This window comes from Lolium perenne, chromosome 4 (genome assembly GCF_019359855.2).
Source record: "Lolium perenne isolate Kyuss_39 chromosome 4, Kyuss_2.0, whole genome shotgun sequence".
Classification (NCBI taxonomy): domain Eukaryota; kingdom Viridiplantae; phylum Streptophyta; class Magnoliopsida; order Poales; family Poaceae; genus Lolium; species Lolium perenne.
In genome coordinates this window covers 241,437,746-241,452,877 of record NC_067247.2, presented here as the reverse complement: position 1 = coordinate 241,452,877, position 15,132 = coordinate 241,437,746, and the positions used below count along the sequence as shown (strand labels likewise).

The 15,132-nt window shown below is 44.2% G+C and overlaps 1 protein-coding gene across 5 annotated transcripts; it reads right to left on the bottom strand.

Moving 5' to 3' along the window:
- Positions 1 to 6,990: 6,990 nt before the first annotated feature.
- Positions 6,991 to 13,974, bottom strand: LOC127332468 (F-box protein At5g49610). 5 transcript variants are annotated; one of them, XR_007870485.2, is made up of 6 exons: positions 12,943 to 13,974; positions 11,359 to 11,489; positions 10,134 to 10,390; positions 7,764 to 8,257; positions 7,550 to 7,675; positions 6,991 to 7,472 (listed from the first exon to the last, which is right to left on the bottom strand). XR_007870485.2 is itself a non-coding variant. In XM_051358773.2 (3 exons), the coding sequence occupies exons 1-3, from the start codon at positions 13,921 to 13,923 to the stop codon at positions 10,336 to 10,338; spliced, it is 1,167 nt and encodes a 388-aa protein (XP_051214733.1). In that variant the 5' UTR covers positions 13,924 to 13,974; the 3' UTR covers positions 8,286 to 10,335. The 5 variants fall into 5 exon arrangements, 3 of the variants coding, with proteins under 3 accessions (XP_051214733.1, XP_051214732.1, XP_051214734.1); XM_051358773.2 differs by lacking the exons at positions 6,991 to 7,472; positions 7,550 to 7,675; positions 7,764 to 8,257 and having other exon boundaries at positions 8,286 to 10,390; XM_051358772.2 differs by lacking the exons at positions 6,991 to 7,472; positions 7,550 to 7,675; positions 7,764 to 8,257; positions 10,134 to 10,390 and having other exon boundaries at positions 10,404 to 11,489.
- Positions 13,975 to 15,132: the final 1,158 nt, after the last annotated feature.

The following is a 15,132-nucleotide window of genomic DNA, read 5'->3' as shown; positions in this document are numbered from 1 at the left end:
AAGTTCAAACGGTTCAATTTATTGACATAATAAGCATATTTTTTGGACTTCAGAAGAGGGAGAATGCCTACAGATGGAAGCCTCTATCAGATGGTGATTTGTTATGCTTCTTGGAAAATACTTGCTGGTACGTGTATTTTCTCAAATTATTAGGTGCTAATTTGGAGGCCCTTATCTCAACTTGATATTATTTTCTGGTTTTCCGAAGTACATATGTTGTTAACTAGAGATAGTTACTGAATCTATTGATGAGAAGTTTATCAAATAAAATTAAACAAGAATCGACATTTTTTAAACTCTCAAGCAAACTAAAAAATGTTGCAAACTAAGAAAGAGGTACATAGTTAACATTAATTACTGGTAGTTTTTAAACTACAATGTTGTTATCTCATCTGATATTCTGAAAGGTTTTAAACTACAATGGACTCTGTTTATAATATGAAGTACTGGAAGTGTTCTTCATTAATTAGCTTGAGCCTAAGAATGATATATAAAACATGTAATTTAGATTCTCCCTTCAGGTATTTATGAGAAATATTGTGTACCGATAAAACAGATTCTTATTTTATTGAGAGGATAAAACAGATTCTATTAAGTTAAATGTTAGTCATAGATTTCGCCATTTGGGTTATTCGGTATTGCACTTAAAAGAATTTTCGAATTTCCATTTTCACTTCAGAACATCACACTATGGTTCAATTAAATTGTTAGTTTGTGTCACCTTTAAAGGACATGCTTGCAAAGGTTTGTCAACCCCAGGGAAGGATTCTTCTTTTATTCCCACCAATAGTTTCTGATTTTTTTTTGCTTAAGAGTTATATTAAACATGGGGTGTGCTTTTAGAAAGATACCATTCAAATAATTGTTCCCATTTTAGGCTGATTCTTGTCTCTATAAAACAATACCATTTAATTTTGTCAATTTAGCGTTCCAGGCGGCTAGGACAGAGGGGGAGGCATACGCTTGTGGGAGACGACGGAATTTATCGCCGTATCAACGAGGGGGTGCCCCGCGACGGTGATGATGGGCCCAACAGGGTGGAGACGGGGGGTGAGCTCGAAGTAACTGCAGGAAAGGAGAAGCATGATGGTGGAGACAAGCATCAGTAGCTTGTAGCGCAGGCAGGCAGGGATGCTATCTCCGGCTTAGGTTGAGGGTTGCTGCATGGTCTGGGACGAAGGAGGGGCATGGGAGGAGGGCATTGGCAGCGGGGCAGGCTGCAGGCGTGAGGGGTGAGAAGCACCGACGGAATACACTTTCTGGAACACGTACTAGAAGAGGAATTATTGGTGGATCGGGTCTGGCTGGCTAAACCGCTAATAATTTCATCCAGGAGCACGGTGTTGAAGCCACACAAAACAACCACATCGCATCATTCAGCCAAAAGCCAATAAACTGATTCACCGGGAATTAATCGTCCGAGCCCCAAATCTAGGCTGCCTAGGTACGTGGCACCAGGAACAACACGACGAGCCAAACCCAACTGCAGCCAGGCCACTATCTAGATGGAAAATGGAGGAAGAAAGAATCCTCTGTGTGTCCTTGAAGAAGGAGATCACTTGGTAAGTGTTTCCATGAACCTCTATTGAAACTGCTTATTTTGACTTCATAGTTTACTAACCATAGGATATGTGTTGATCAAGTTTTGCAACTCGCATGCATGTTTGTGCAAATAGATGGCTTTCGCTTAGTTTCTTCTTAGGAGTTGTATTAGAAATTAATATGCTGATTTGCTAGCTACTTTATGTCCTTTTTTTCTAGCAAGGTGTGATGGGTTCGCTGATCCATACCTGTGGAGAAGCGTAAGGGGGAGCTAAAGAGGGAATGCAGAAATTGGGAGGTAGGTAGCCGATGACTTGCTTTTTAGATGAGCTGCTAAAACTTCAGCTTGTGAGCCTGTCCACGTATTTTAGTGGTGCTTGATTGTGGCCTTATTCAGGCAATTTAAGGTGCAGATCTTTAGAAGACGCAGGTTCATGTTCAGAGCATGCACAATGCAAATCTCATCTGTAGATTATGGAACCCAAACATCTCTTTGGAAATCTACTAATATATGTGTTTTGTGTTTTCAGGCATGTACTTGGACAGCTCATGGTTTTTCATCACTTTGCTTAGGGGTTAGTTACCTATTCTCTGTTGAATAATCTGATTGAAGATGTTTCAACAATTTGTAAAGGCTACTTGATAATTTTCCAATTTAGTGCAAACTTGGGCAATATCAGCTTTTGGTCTTTGATGTTATCAATCAGTGTGGCAACGCAAGGAGGCTAATCAAAATGGTTCATAGAGGAGAAGAGAGGATCTAACTATCTAGATACCCCCAGAAGTTTATCTTGTTGTGTTGTATAAAATATCGTACCTCTCCCATCTCATTCCATGTCTTTTTCATTGATAAATGTCTTAATGGTGTTCACTAACCTGACTTCTATTTTTAGTATGCAAAGAAAATAATTAAGAAATTGTAAATCTTTAGAAATGTTGGTGCTTAACTTATGTTATTCAAGACTTCCATTACACTTGGGTGATTAATGTATTACAAACACGGGAAAGAAAAATGTGGCAAGTCATCAGAGAGGCCGTGTCTCCTACACTTCCGGCCTGATAAGTCGTCAGAGAGGCCGTGTCTCCTACGCTTCCGGCCTGCCACAATTTTCTCTCCCGAACGGCTCAACCTAGATAGGAACGTCTCGGGTCCCAAATAATAAACTCGAATGAACACAGTGTAGAAGTACCATTACTATTTTATACGATGATTTGGTTGTATGCTCGTGTCTCAACTACAAGAAAATGGTTTTATTTGCCGAGATAGAGCCGAGCGCATAAATTTAATATAATACCATAGCTACCATCCATCAACCTGTACAGATGTGATCCTTACGTGATTTTGCCGGCCAACCATCCGTTCATTCATAATCTGGGGTGCTGGAGTGCCATTCGATCCGGTTGATGACCCACACGTGTTGTGGAGGAATGCACATATTGGTACGTTTATATAGATATAAAAAACTGGCAGAGTAAAAAAACAACAAAACGAGTACCACAAGTCATGAGGCAAAACAATAGTCAACTGAAAGAATTATTTTCGATAAAGGATATATATTAATATGAAACAGATATCAAGTACGTCCTGCAACAACACAATGTTAATAGAAAGAGAATGTCGCTAAGTACCTTGAAACCGCAATATATGATTGAGTGTATAAAGATACAAAGGTTATAACATCACTTATCTAAAATAATATAGAGAATTATGTATCCACATTAAAGTTTGACCAAATATTTTATCATCACAAAAAATGAATAAAAAACAATAGTAACCCCTCGCTTCATAAAATAGTAGCAACGGGGAGTACATGTTGATCTACATCATATTAATACAATATAAAACGGAGGGTTCAGTTATTTCTTAAGGTGCATGCAACGTGAGATATTTTTTAAAAAAACAAGGAGCGCCCCGAAGGGCCCGGAAGCTCTCATTAATTCCAAACAGTGGATGTACAAGTTAATACAAAGGACCCCATGAGATAAGAAAAAACATATAGGTCCCTAGTAGTTGCAGAAAAGACCTCATTAAAAGATGTTAAAAAACAATCCGATCCTTCTCTTACTCCACTGCCGAGCCGGAGGTCAGCGTCGACGCCGTCATGCCTAGAAGCGGGGATGGAACCACTTGCTTCTATGCAGACGTAGTATGCGGTAGCAGACCTCAAGAGGGGCCTCACAAAGGAGGTTAAACATTCGCCGGAGCCCTTCACCAGCTTTTGGATAGGCGATGACTAGGCCTTGGATGTCGGACGGCTGTCACCCGCCGCCGAGGTGATGCTCAAGAAAATCGCTTCCAACTCCACTGCTGTCTGGCGCTGCTTGCAGTAGTGGATTCTTTGCCAACACCAGTGATGCAAAACGACCCACCCTCAAACTCACCACTCCTGCCACGGGTAGGAGGAGGTGGGCGAAGAAGATAGGCTTGGCGTAGAATCCAAACAGCTGTCGTCGAGATGGCGCCCGCAGGAGACACAGCATCAGTGCCTGACCTACGACTTCCAGAGCTGCAACACATGGAGCTGAAATTTCTCCTCTCCTCGCCTCCACGGCCGGCCAGAGGAAGAAGGCAAGCACCACACCTAGGCAACTGGAATTCGCCCCACCAAACACCTGCATCAAGAAGCAACACAACAGCCTGCATCCTCCCCTTGCCACCAAGGCCGGCCAGAGGATGCCTGCGCTGCCGCTCGACTTCCGATGAAGGCAGCAGAGAGCGATCTCATTTGAAGGAGTGTTGGCTCGTCCTTCCACTTCCTTCCCCGGCCATAGAGGCAAGGAAATAAGAAGGATAAGCCCTACAAACCACCGGATCTGACCGCCGAGATCCCGGCCTTCACTCATAACTACGGGCATAGAGCCCAAAGCCAGCATAGAGCCGAACAAACAAGTGCAAAAACAACAGCTATATACACCGGCGCCTCTCCTAGACCAGCTCCGGTCGGCTAATCCGGCGGAGAGGCCATCAGATTGGCCCGGGGAGCGGTGAAAGACCTTCAGGTACTGTAGGGCCCTGAGAGCAGAGGGAGGGGAAAAAGGGAGCGTCCTGCTTTCCCGATCGATCCCCTCCAGTTCCCAACGTGAGATGAGAAAAAACAAGGGGTTTCGTTATTCTTATGGTGCACCATTTTTTGTTGGTTGTTTGTCATGGATACAAAGAAATTGAGTTTGTTGACAAGGTAGTGGGATTTTAGAGAGTAGCGTGGGTACCCAGAGCCCACTGTACTGATCAAATACTATGACGGTTGTTGTGGTTAATTAGTGGGGTTCTGGACTCCTGATATACTGATTTGTACGGTGTGGACTGTGGAGAAGGCGCAGTTTAGTAAAAGGGGGTGCAAGAGGACGTATCACCACCGCATACTCTCTTTTCAAAGTAAAGATGATAATTTTTCTGTGAATTACTTGATACGAAAATAATTACATAAATAGTTCTGAAATAAATAGCACATTTTTTTCCGAAATGTGAGCATAGCCCCAGCCTCTGCATCCAAAGGATGCACAAACATAAAATGTTTAAATCACGTTGACATCAGGATTCAGGTAACAAATTGCTAAACTCAAGAAAATGATCTCACCTTCTTGGATATGATTATCTCAGGATAAGCTGGATAGAATGTATCTAGCGATTACCAGCTGATTATGATGGCTACTAATCGTGAAACAATAAAAGTAATATCATAGACGTATGACCAGAAGACTTGTGACAGATATTAACCTTGGTATAATCTTTGCTACCCCGATACCATGAGGAGCGATGCATTGCATCTCTGATAACATGTCTAATAAATATCAGCCAATTAAGCGAAGGTTTATTGTATCAATATATGTTGAGGATTATGTATAATATGTATCGATGTATGCTGACAACCCGTTGCACGACAAATTGACAAAATTAAAAACAACGTAAAGAAAATAATAAACATGAAAGCATGCAAAGATTCCGAGAAAATCAAGGTGTCGTGCCAAGCACGGGGAGTATATGATGTAGGTCAGCGGTAGTTCGACATGGACAGGATATTTTGAAAATCAATGTTGGTGTGTTCCTGTAGACTTGAAACGGCTGGACTTTTGTGTTTGATTGTTTGTGTATTCTCGTGGCTTCTCTATTTTCTTTTAGGTTCTCCAGTTTTTAGACTAGAATGTTCCTATAAAAATGAAAATGATAAAACCTTCTAGAGATACACTGACATGTGATAAGTTAAATAATATTCTAGCTAGTGTCGAATGAGGGGCAAAATTTTCCTTTGGCAATGGTTCACGCTCTGACAAGATCGGTATCGGATCATACACTATTAATTGATTGACTCCAGTGATCAGACTCACTTAGTAAAGCCCAGTCTTCATTTGAACTATCTTGGTTAAGACAAGATGGTTTTTATGCATGAAGTTGAATGGAATTTTGTCGCTATGGCGACAAATCGAGGTGAGGTAATGGCAAATATAAATTACACATCTTAGACGCGTTCTTAGTGGATGGGCTCGCAATCATAATGGTATTTATATACGGTTTTGCTAATTCTCAGTAGACCGAGAATTAGCTTAGGGCTCAGCAAAATCCTGAACCGTCAAATTTTCGGTCCGCTTTAGGATTTGTGTTCGTGGGTTTTTGTTTTCGGCCTGGTTACCATTTGTTGCGTTGGCTTTTATTTACTGGGCCAGATTTGTTACTCGCTATTTCGCTGAGGTGTGCTTGTTCTACCCCGTGCCGCTGATCCCGCCTCCGGTTGCCACAACAGCGGGCATAGAAGAGACGAGGCGCGACCTATAGGAATTGACAGATTCACAACAGATTGAGTTTCCGTACGTCATATATACATACAGATGACTTTGAGGTGGGTGACATCTCTATGTAATGCTATGCGAATACAGCATACCTTCCGTTGGAGTTTCTGGAGGCAAGAAGTGAAGCGAAGCTGAGACGCACGAAGTCCTATACAGCAAGTCGGCGTCTCATCTGCTCCCGCTTTGCTGGCCCAGGTGTGCGCGCCGTGGTCGAATAAGTGGAAAGCAGAGCAGCAGAGCGAGAGGAGGGGAGGCTGCTTCTCTGGCCGCATGGACGCGCTGGTGGAGCACTCAGCCAGGCCGCACAAGAGGTGACCGTGCACCCCTTACCGTGGCAGCCATCAGTGACTCGCCATGGTGTAGCACCGTCCTAAGTGGTATCTTCACTTGCAAAGTTTTAAGGATCCAGGAGCTGCCACCACATAGGGATCCAGTGGCGTTATAACCGGAGCATGTGAGGGATCAAATCATTAGTACTACGTATGTGATACTGTTTGCTTGCTAACCGTTTTCAGCTCTGAGTAGCTCGCACAAGTATCAAAAAACTCAGCGATGTGCTCAGGCATAACCATATGCACAAAAGTAGAGTCGGAGGCAAAATAAATGATGGAGATATGAGGCACTAACAAGTCCGCGATAGGTGTGGCCGGGATTACTGAGGGTGACTGTACATAGATGATGTATATATGAGGTTGCCACAATTTCAGAGAAACCATCCTCCTCGGAGTAACAAAACAAGGATTTCTCAAGATACAAAAGATAAATAGAGGGCCTGAACCACCCCTTAGGGGAGAAATAAATCAGGTTGCATGTACTAGCTGCGTACCAAGCCTCCCATTTATTTTGCTTCTTGCCGAATCGATCAAGCTCGACTAGAAAATCAAACGGTGGGAATAGGATTAGTGGTGGATTTGTGCTTCCAAATTACGGTTTCTCTTTTTTTTTTTACATTTGAGAGAATTTGGGGAAGACAACCTGCTGCTCCAAAGCGGATTGGGATGGATTGGAAATAATAGAGGGAGATGGTGGGTCTAAACGAGGTTGCCCCAGTAACACGTTGGCCTCAAATCAAATCTTCAAGAATTTGGGGAAGAAGACCTGCCGCTCGTTGGTCACCATGGAGCCGGGCCCCGTGTTCATGTCTTCTGCAAATGCAGTGAGTGATCAAACAAAAAGGATTTGTTAAGCACATAAAGGTTGCATCGACACTAAGGAATTGCACCTTCATGTTATGAAAGCTCAGGTTATAAAGAAAAAACTTTGTATAACCGAGTTAGGATTTCGGCCAAGCAGCTACTGGATGGATGCCTACCAAAACTTCCTCCACTGTAATTGAAGGTTTCCATGCCTGAAAATTGAGGGAATCATCAAAGTATCGCTTAGAGGGATATCAACATGTTCAAACTTACATCAAACAAGATTGATAGGCATATTACCTAGAGCTATAGCGATTGAAGGCTTCAACAATGTCCTCCATGTGATCTCTGACTATCAGTGCCATGTTTGAAAGGAAAAAAATGGCAGAAAATGTCTTTCTGAAGACAAGTAGGAAATATATCGACCAAGCTTGAGTACCTGAATCTCAGCTTGGCCAGCAAGCCCGACACGAGTTCTCTCTGATTTTTCTTGACGTGTTGTCTCGGCAAAAGTGTCAAGCTGACCGAGGCCAACACAATCTTGTTGTCATTTCATCTCATGACGCGAATCCGATTGCTTCAGTTACATGCCCCAGTACTTCAATTGAACGAGCATGTACAAGATGCATACAGAAAGGAGTCTCTTCACCACGTGGCTTCTCTTCGTAACATAGTAGTTGTCCACCTTCGACGGCGGCAGTCCACAATAGTTTGCTACAATTGGAGCAGATTGAGGATGGCTGCGACCTAGAGGAGCCCCGAACCTAACAAGCACGCCCTCCGCAGAAGAAGTCCTGCAACAGGTTTACTTTAATTCTTTTATTTAGGTGCTCAACAAATTTCCACCAAAGAAATTTGATGTCCTATTTCCAAGAAATTTTAGGTTTGGTTAGTCTTGTTGGCAAAAGTTGATTATTATAGGGGTCAAAAAAGTATTCAATTAAAATAATTGCATTTTGTGATGTAATTATTTCTCCTCCCGATGCAACGCATGGGCATTTTTCCTAGTTAGTTAAAAAGAAAATAATAGTGTAGCTGGGATTTGATTACAGGAGTGGATGCACGGGCGTGTAGACCGGAAAGGTTCTAGAAGGTTCCGGGGATCCACCATGGGGCCTCTCGATCTCTCTCTGGTTGTGCTGTTGTTGATGATGATTTGCTGCTCCTTTTGCAGATTTGACATGGATTGAAGCCTAGATCTTGTTGAGGTATAAATATCTTCCCAGCCCGCCTCGGCAGCTCCTGCACGCCTGCAGCAAGACTGCTGGAGCCGCTGGCGAGCTTGACGGCCAGGATCCGGTGGCCGGAGGCGCTCGGCGAAGGGCACCGAATGCAGTGTTGACCATGGACATGGTGCGCACGCGGCAAGAGGATCACACGGCCAGGGTAGCCGACCTGCTGCCTCCCATGGCCGAGGGAAGCTGCTTCGGCAGAGAGAAAGTCTCAAAGTGAGCATCCTCTCCTTTTTCTCTCTGCTCCACTTTGTATTAGATCGATGTCCAAAATTTCTGGAGAGCTCTTCTTGTGTTGTGCATCATCATCTAGGATTATTTTCTCCCCTTTTGAGCTGTCCCTGTACACCTATTTACAGATTTGTGGTGTGCCCTGGTTTGAACCGAGATTGGTTTTTTTGGGGTACAGAGGTCACCATGCTGCATTGGCAAAGAGGTTGGGGATTCGTTCATTGCAGGTTTGAGCCTATATATGCCATTGTCTCTCTTATTTGTCTCACTATCTCTACATCTGCTGCTTTTTCCTGATTTTCTTAGTGCGGTTTTTCGTTGCAGCAAGCGCGAGAAGGCTGAGTTCATCAGCCTGGTATGGCGCTACCTCTGGTAATTATCCTCTTCAATTTCGTTTATATAATCTTGCTTATTTCCTATAATAACTTACTCAAGTTGGGTCTCTGATATTTGTGGTTGATGTGGCAGCGGGGAGGCAGAGCATATGGATCACCGATGAGATGGTGATTCTAGACGAATCCTCTAACTGGTTGATTGGGTATGGAGTTTCTCTGTCCAGCCGCTTGTCTATTTGCTACATTGTTCAGTGTGATTTTCCTGTTAATACATATACTCACATCTAGAGAAATATCATGAACATTATGTTCAGTGCGGATCTGTCTTAATTTAAGGTTAAACTTTGGTATGAGATTGCAGGTCACACATACAGGTCTAAGTTGTGGACATTATAGTGTTTGGTGGAACTGGCTGCAAAAATGTGTCCCCCAATATTTTTTGTGGGCTGCAATTAATGTGGTGAGATTTTTGTTAGCCGCCCCATAACGAGCTCCTGCTTTGCAGCAGCACGTGAATTCTTTTTTCGCAGTTGTGATCATGAGATGCATTATTTCTTACTCACTAACGTATACCATTTCAAGACCTGGTGTGGGCTAGCTGGCTAAATCGAGCTGCACCTGCACTAAAATAAAAAGAGCGATATTGGACACTCGGTGCAGCTTATGAGTAGTGACTGATGGATCTATTGTGTCAGGCATGCCGATCAGTCAGCTCGGTTGAAGGACTGCACTGCAACCACGCGACGAAAATAAGTTTGGACCATAATGCAATGTATTTGACATAACGAGTAGTGCTCCAAGCTCTTCTAACAATCTGGTGAAGCTAGCAAGTGAACAAACTGAGAGCGATATTTAGCTGAAGATCCACTTACCAGGATCTCAAGAATCCCACCAAATCCAGGCCCTCCAGGTGGTACCAGATGCCACCCCACCCTGCTCTCCAGGCCCATACTGATCCATTCCGCCAACAGTGAATGCTAACTGCAAGCTTCACGAGAACTCAACCAGGACATAATCCTGCTTCAGAGAACAAACCAACTAACCAAGACTTGATGCAGCTGTGAGGGGAAGAATTTATAGATGTAGCTTCGCATGGAACTGCCGTTCCATGGATCTCCAGCTGCTCTCCCTACAACAGAAAACGGTTTCAGGTCCAGAGACTGCTCGACCACCAGTTTAGTATCGCAAACACACGTAGTGAATCAATTAATCTGGATGGTAAACTTAGTTTTACAACTTCTACAAACTTACTCCTACTTATTGTCACACAACAGACCTGGTGATGTACCTGGGATATGAACAAAATGTGGGACCTAAGCCAGACCATGGCAAAGCATTTTAGTGCTTATTAGTAAAAGATCTGAGTGCTTGACATATTATTAAGAGAAGTTCAGTGATTGAGATATTAATCACAGAATTTTAGTGTTTTAGATATTAGTAAAGCTAGTAACAATGATCAGAGTGCTTGCTTCTACAACTATATTGTCACACAATTGGCCTGGTGCTTGTCCATGTTTCAGGCATGAACACAATGTGGGACATGAGCCTGACCATGACAAGCCTTTTGTATGCTTATTATATCCCATGGAGCATTAGCCATTAACATGGTTAGCAGGTAAATTCAAATAACAAGAGATGATCTCAAACAATGCAGCAGAAAAAAGGTGTCCAAGGCTCCAAGCACAAAAAAGGTATTCCTAGAATTTTCAAGTTGCAGTACTAGTCTTCTCTACATGAATACTGCAACTCCTCAGAACGAGATAAATATAACCGTGTTCAATTCTCAGTTATTAGTGTCCATATGATCTACGTAACTAGATGCAACGGAATCATGACGAAAATTTAATTTTAACATAACATTTCACTGGTAAACTGACTTATGATGCAACCATTTAATTACACGAGTAGTGCTCCAACCATCTAAAATCAGATGCAGCTTGCAACTCAACAAATAAGAAACCCTAACTCTCAATCAAGCACAGAATACTGCAGGTTACAGTAAAGAGTTCCCGATCAAGAACCAGTTTCATGTCGTGGACACAAGTACTGGATAAAATAATCTGGATGATGAACTTGCCGATATAGTGTATTACATACATGGTGTAAAATTTAACAAGGTAGGCACTCCAAATATTTTGTCTCACAAGTTTATTCTTCCGCCGAAGAGGCCATGTCAGTAACACCCAGCTGACACCAGGCAGCCAAAGTTCGAGCAGCTGAGCAACTACCTGCAATGGCACACAATACATGCAGTAAGAATTTATCAGAGGGCTTACTTTTCACAATTGCATGTACTTTCGTTACACAATTGGCCTGAGACATGAGCCTGACAATCAGAAACCTTCCCTATGCCTATTGGTACAAGTCATGTTTTCCAAGACTTGTGTTAAGATTGAACAACTCATGAAGCACCAATCAAAAAAATCATATCATCCTTTAAATGGTTACCAGGTAAAGCAGAGACCATTCCAAACAATGCAACCGAAAAGTTGTGTTGGGATAGCACAAAAAAGGTATCCATCTAGACAAAAGGATGATATGATTTTTTTGAATTGGTGCTTCATGAGTTGTTAGGATAGCACAAACACTAGTCTTTTCTACAGGAATACCACACTTCTTCTTAGAACGAGACAAATATTTGTTTTCATTTCTTGCTGTAACACTGAGCTTTGTCTGTAATAAGACCCACCTAACCAGTTGGAACAGAGTCATGAAGAAAAATGAATGAACACAGAGCATTTCATCGAGAAAGTGACTTAGGATGCAACTATTTATATTTGGCGAGTAGTATTCCAGCCATCTTCTAGAAATCAGATGAAGCCTACAAGTCAACAAAGAGGAAATCCTGTTTCTTTTCTTCATCAGCTACAACAAAGGGTACAGGCAAAATATTGACTATTACAAAGATCACAAGATGTAAAGGTAAAGCCAATTCTTCAGTTCAAGGAATAGGGAAATGAGGCATATAGATTGTCAACAATTGAGTACTAACAGAAAGCACTAGGTAAATAAATGATAAACGGCAAAGGCAATTTCTCATCCCAATGAATGGACACTAGGCATATAGATTGCAAACAATTGAGTACTAAGAGAATGCACTAGGTAAATAAATAAATGATGAAAAGCAAATTCAATTCCCCAGCCCAATGAATATGGACATCAGGCATACAGATTTCTAACAATTGACTACTATTAAGAAGAACCACTAATACAAAAACAAGGCAAAGCCAAGTCCCCAGCCCAGAAACATAGATGCATGAGGTGGATCGTTTGGTAAAATTTCAAAAGTAAAGCAAAACGACTTGGTGAATTTAGCATCAACAAGTCACTTCAGCCCAAAAGTAGGTCAAAAATAGCATATATTTATGTAGTCACATAACATTCAGATCTTCTGATCATAACCTTATGTATATCAATACAAAAAGAATAAGAGGAAGCCAACAGGCTCATACTTGATCCATGATACAGCTAGGTCATTGAGAATAACCACCTCATTAGCAACCGTCAGACAAAAGGCAAAGCATTCACAGCATAACCTTCAAGTGCCACGAAGAAATTATGTCGAACAAGAGTTTGCTTGAGCCGAAGGTCCCAAGCATAGATGTGTTGGCCAGCACGATGGAAGTTATCAACCAGTTTGCCATCAATGTTGATATAAAACAGCCACTCGCCATGACTGACCAGCAAGAGGACTTCACCTTCCACCGACACAACGCTGGCAGTCCAATTGTGATCCAACCATCGAAACCGCCTCTCGATTTCTGCAGCCGGCAATTTGATGCTGTACGCCCACTCCCAGACCTCGCTTTCGTAGTTCTGCAACACCCATATGTAAACAGTTTGCATGGCCTTGTCCAAGCTATAGATGCCAAGCGTGGCATCCATCTCAAAGATATATGACCTTCCAGGAACATCTGGAGCACGCATCTCCCGGAACGACTCGGATGTGGTGTCAAATACTATTACCACTTTGCTTCCAGCGTGATATTGCTGTGGGTCACTCTGACGATGCACTGGGAACCAATGCAGGCTATCACGGACCAAGGCAGGTGTGTGCAAGTAGGTTGATTCAGCAGCCACTGGCCCCCCGATGTACCTCGGCGGCTGGTCGGAGCCCAATGCGAAGATGTAGCAGCCCACTTGACCTTCAGGTAGCGGATCGATGAGAGTCCGTTGCAGTAACAGCCGGTACTCGTCGGTAGCGCGGTGCAGGTACATGCCCAATAAATCGAAGTCCGACAGTTGCCGGAGGGGAGCATGCTGACGCGTGGCCATATTAGAGACGGAGTAGCAGGTGCCTGACGCGCCGTGGTTGGAGAGGATGAGGAGGCCGTCGCAGCAGGCCTCCAGACAGGAAGAATCTTCAAGATGGGCAACGGGTTGGAGCCGGGCGTCGGCAGCTCGGTGATCGAAGGCGAAGAAGCATTGGTGGCGGTCGTCGCCGTATCCGGAGCTGCAGACGACGGGGAGTCTGGGCTGCCGGCCGTGGTGGACGAGGAGGAAATCCCGGCTGGAGGTGCCGCGGCGCCAGTCGCGGCAGACGGCGCGGCAGCGGAGTAGAGATCTTGGGGGAAGGCGGGTGAGGATTTCCCAGAAGATGATCTCCTCCGGGAGGCCGCGGGTGGGAAGCGTTGCTCCTCCCGTCCTTGGGGCCTTCGCCATTGTCGCCGGTGGGGGATTCGATCTTAGGAACAAGATGAGTTTTTTTTTTCTCCTTTGAGCAATTCTTTTCTGAGGGAATTCTCCTTTGAGGGGTTGTGGACATACCTGGCCAATGGGCCGTGCCGTGGCGTGCTGGCCTGCCAGCACGCGGATTCAGCCCATCACGGGCCCAGCATGGCATGTGGCTAAATGGGCCCGTGCTGGCCCGTGGCACGCTGGTCCCGTGCTTGGGCCACGGGAGCAAGCACACGGGCTGGCCTGGCACGAGCCGGTAAGGCGCCGGTCCGCGACGGCACACGACCAGCCCACCAGGCACGCGAGACACATCAACCTTTTCTCGGGGATTCCTTCGTTGAACGGTCGTGGGAGCGTCGCGCGTACGGTGGGGTTCCTTCGAGTTTGGGAGCGTCTGGCGCTCTGCTCGCGGCCACGAGGGAGCGTCTGGCGCTCTGCTCGCGGTCGTGAGGGAGCGTCTGGTTGCTGGCTTGCTGCCCGTTGGGAGGGATGGGGCCATGGGGCTGACGTGGCTTAGGGTTTTGGGGTGTTTTTGGTCCTTTTTAGTGCAGATTGCGAATTTTTGGTCGTTTGAGTGGTCATTTTAGTTCAAACTTGATCATTTTTTTCAGTATAAAAAGGGTAGCACATGTCTCTCATTTTCCACACTCAAACATCCCTCTCATTTCCACAATCAAAGCCTCAAAAATGGATGATCCAAGCCGATTTCTCTTCCCCATGGGTCAATTTGGGTTAAAACTCCCTACCTCAACAACGACTATCATACACCTCTCTATACACAATCCAAAAATAGTTCATCTAACTCTGCTGGCACTTCCAGCACCCTAGGCCCCGAAAGGCAAAAAAAAAAACCTACTGGGAGCACTACGTGGAAGAAGAATTCGTAGATGGCGATGGTACCACGAAGTTGAGGGCGAAGTGCCTCCATTCAAGGTGCACTTGCGGATTTTCTGTGCAGAAGGGCGGAGGAAACAACCACATGAAGATCCACGCCAAGAAGGATGAACAAAGCGCTACGATCCAGAGAAGGATCAAGTTCAACCCCGACAGCTTAAAAGGTATTTTCGTCTACGATCAAGAGCGTCAAGATGCTCTAGCATGTTTAATTGCTTCAAATGATTTACCGTTAGGTTTTGGTGAGTCTCCGACTTTTGCCAAATATATTAGAACTTCTCATACCTCTGATTTCAAACG

Excerpts from the sequence above, each read along its gene's own strand:
- LOC127332468 (XM_051358772.2), bottom strand. The coding sequence starts at position 13,923 with ATGGCGAAGGCCCCAAGGACGGGAGGAGCAACGCTTCCCACCCGCGGC. Across the intron at positions 11,490-12,942 it reads AAGGTGAAGTCCTCTTGCTG|GTAGTTGCTCAGCTGCTCGA; the intron begins GTCAGTCATGGC and ends GTGCCATTGCAG.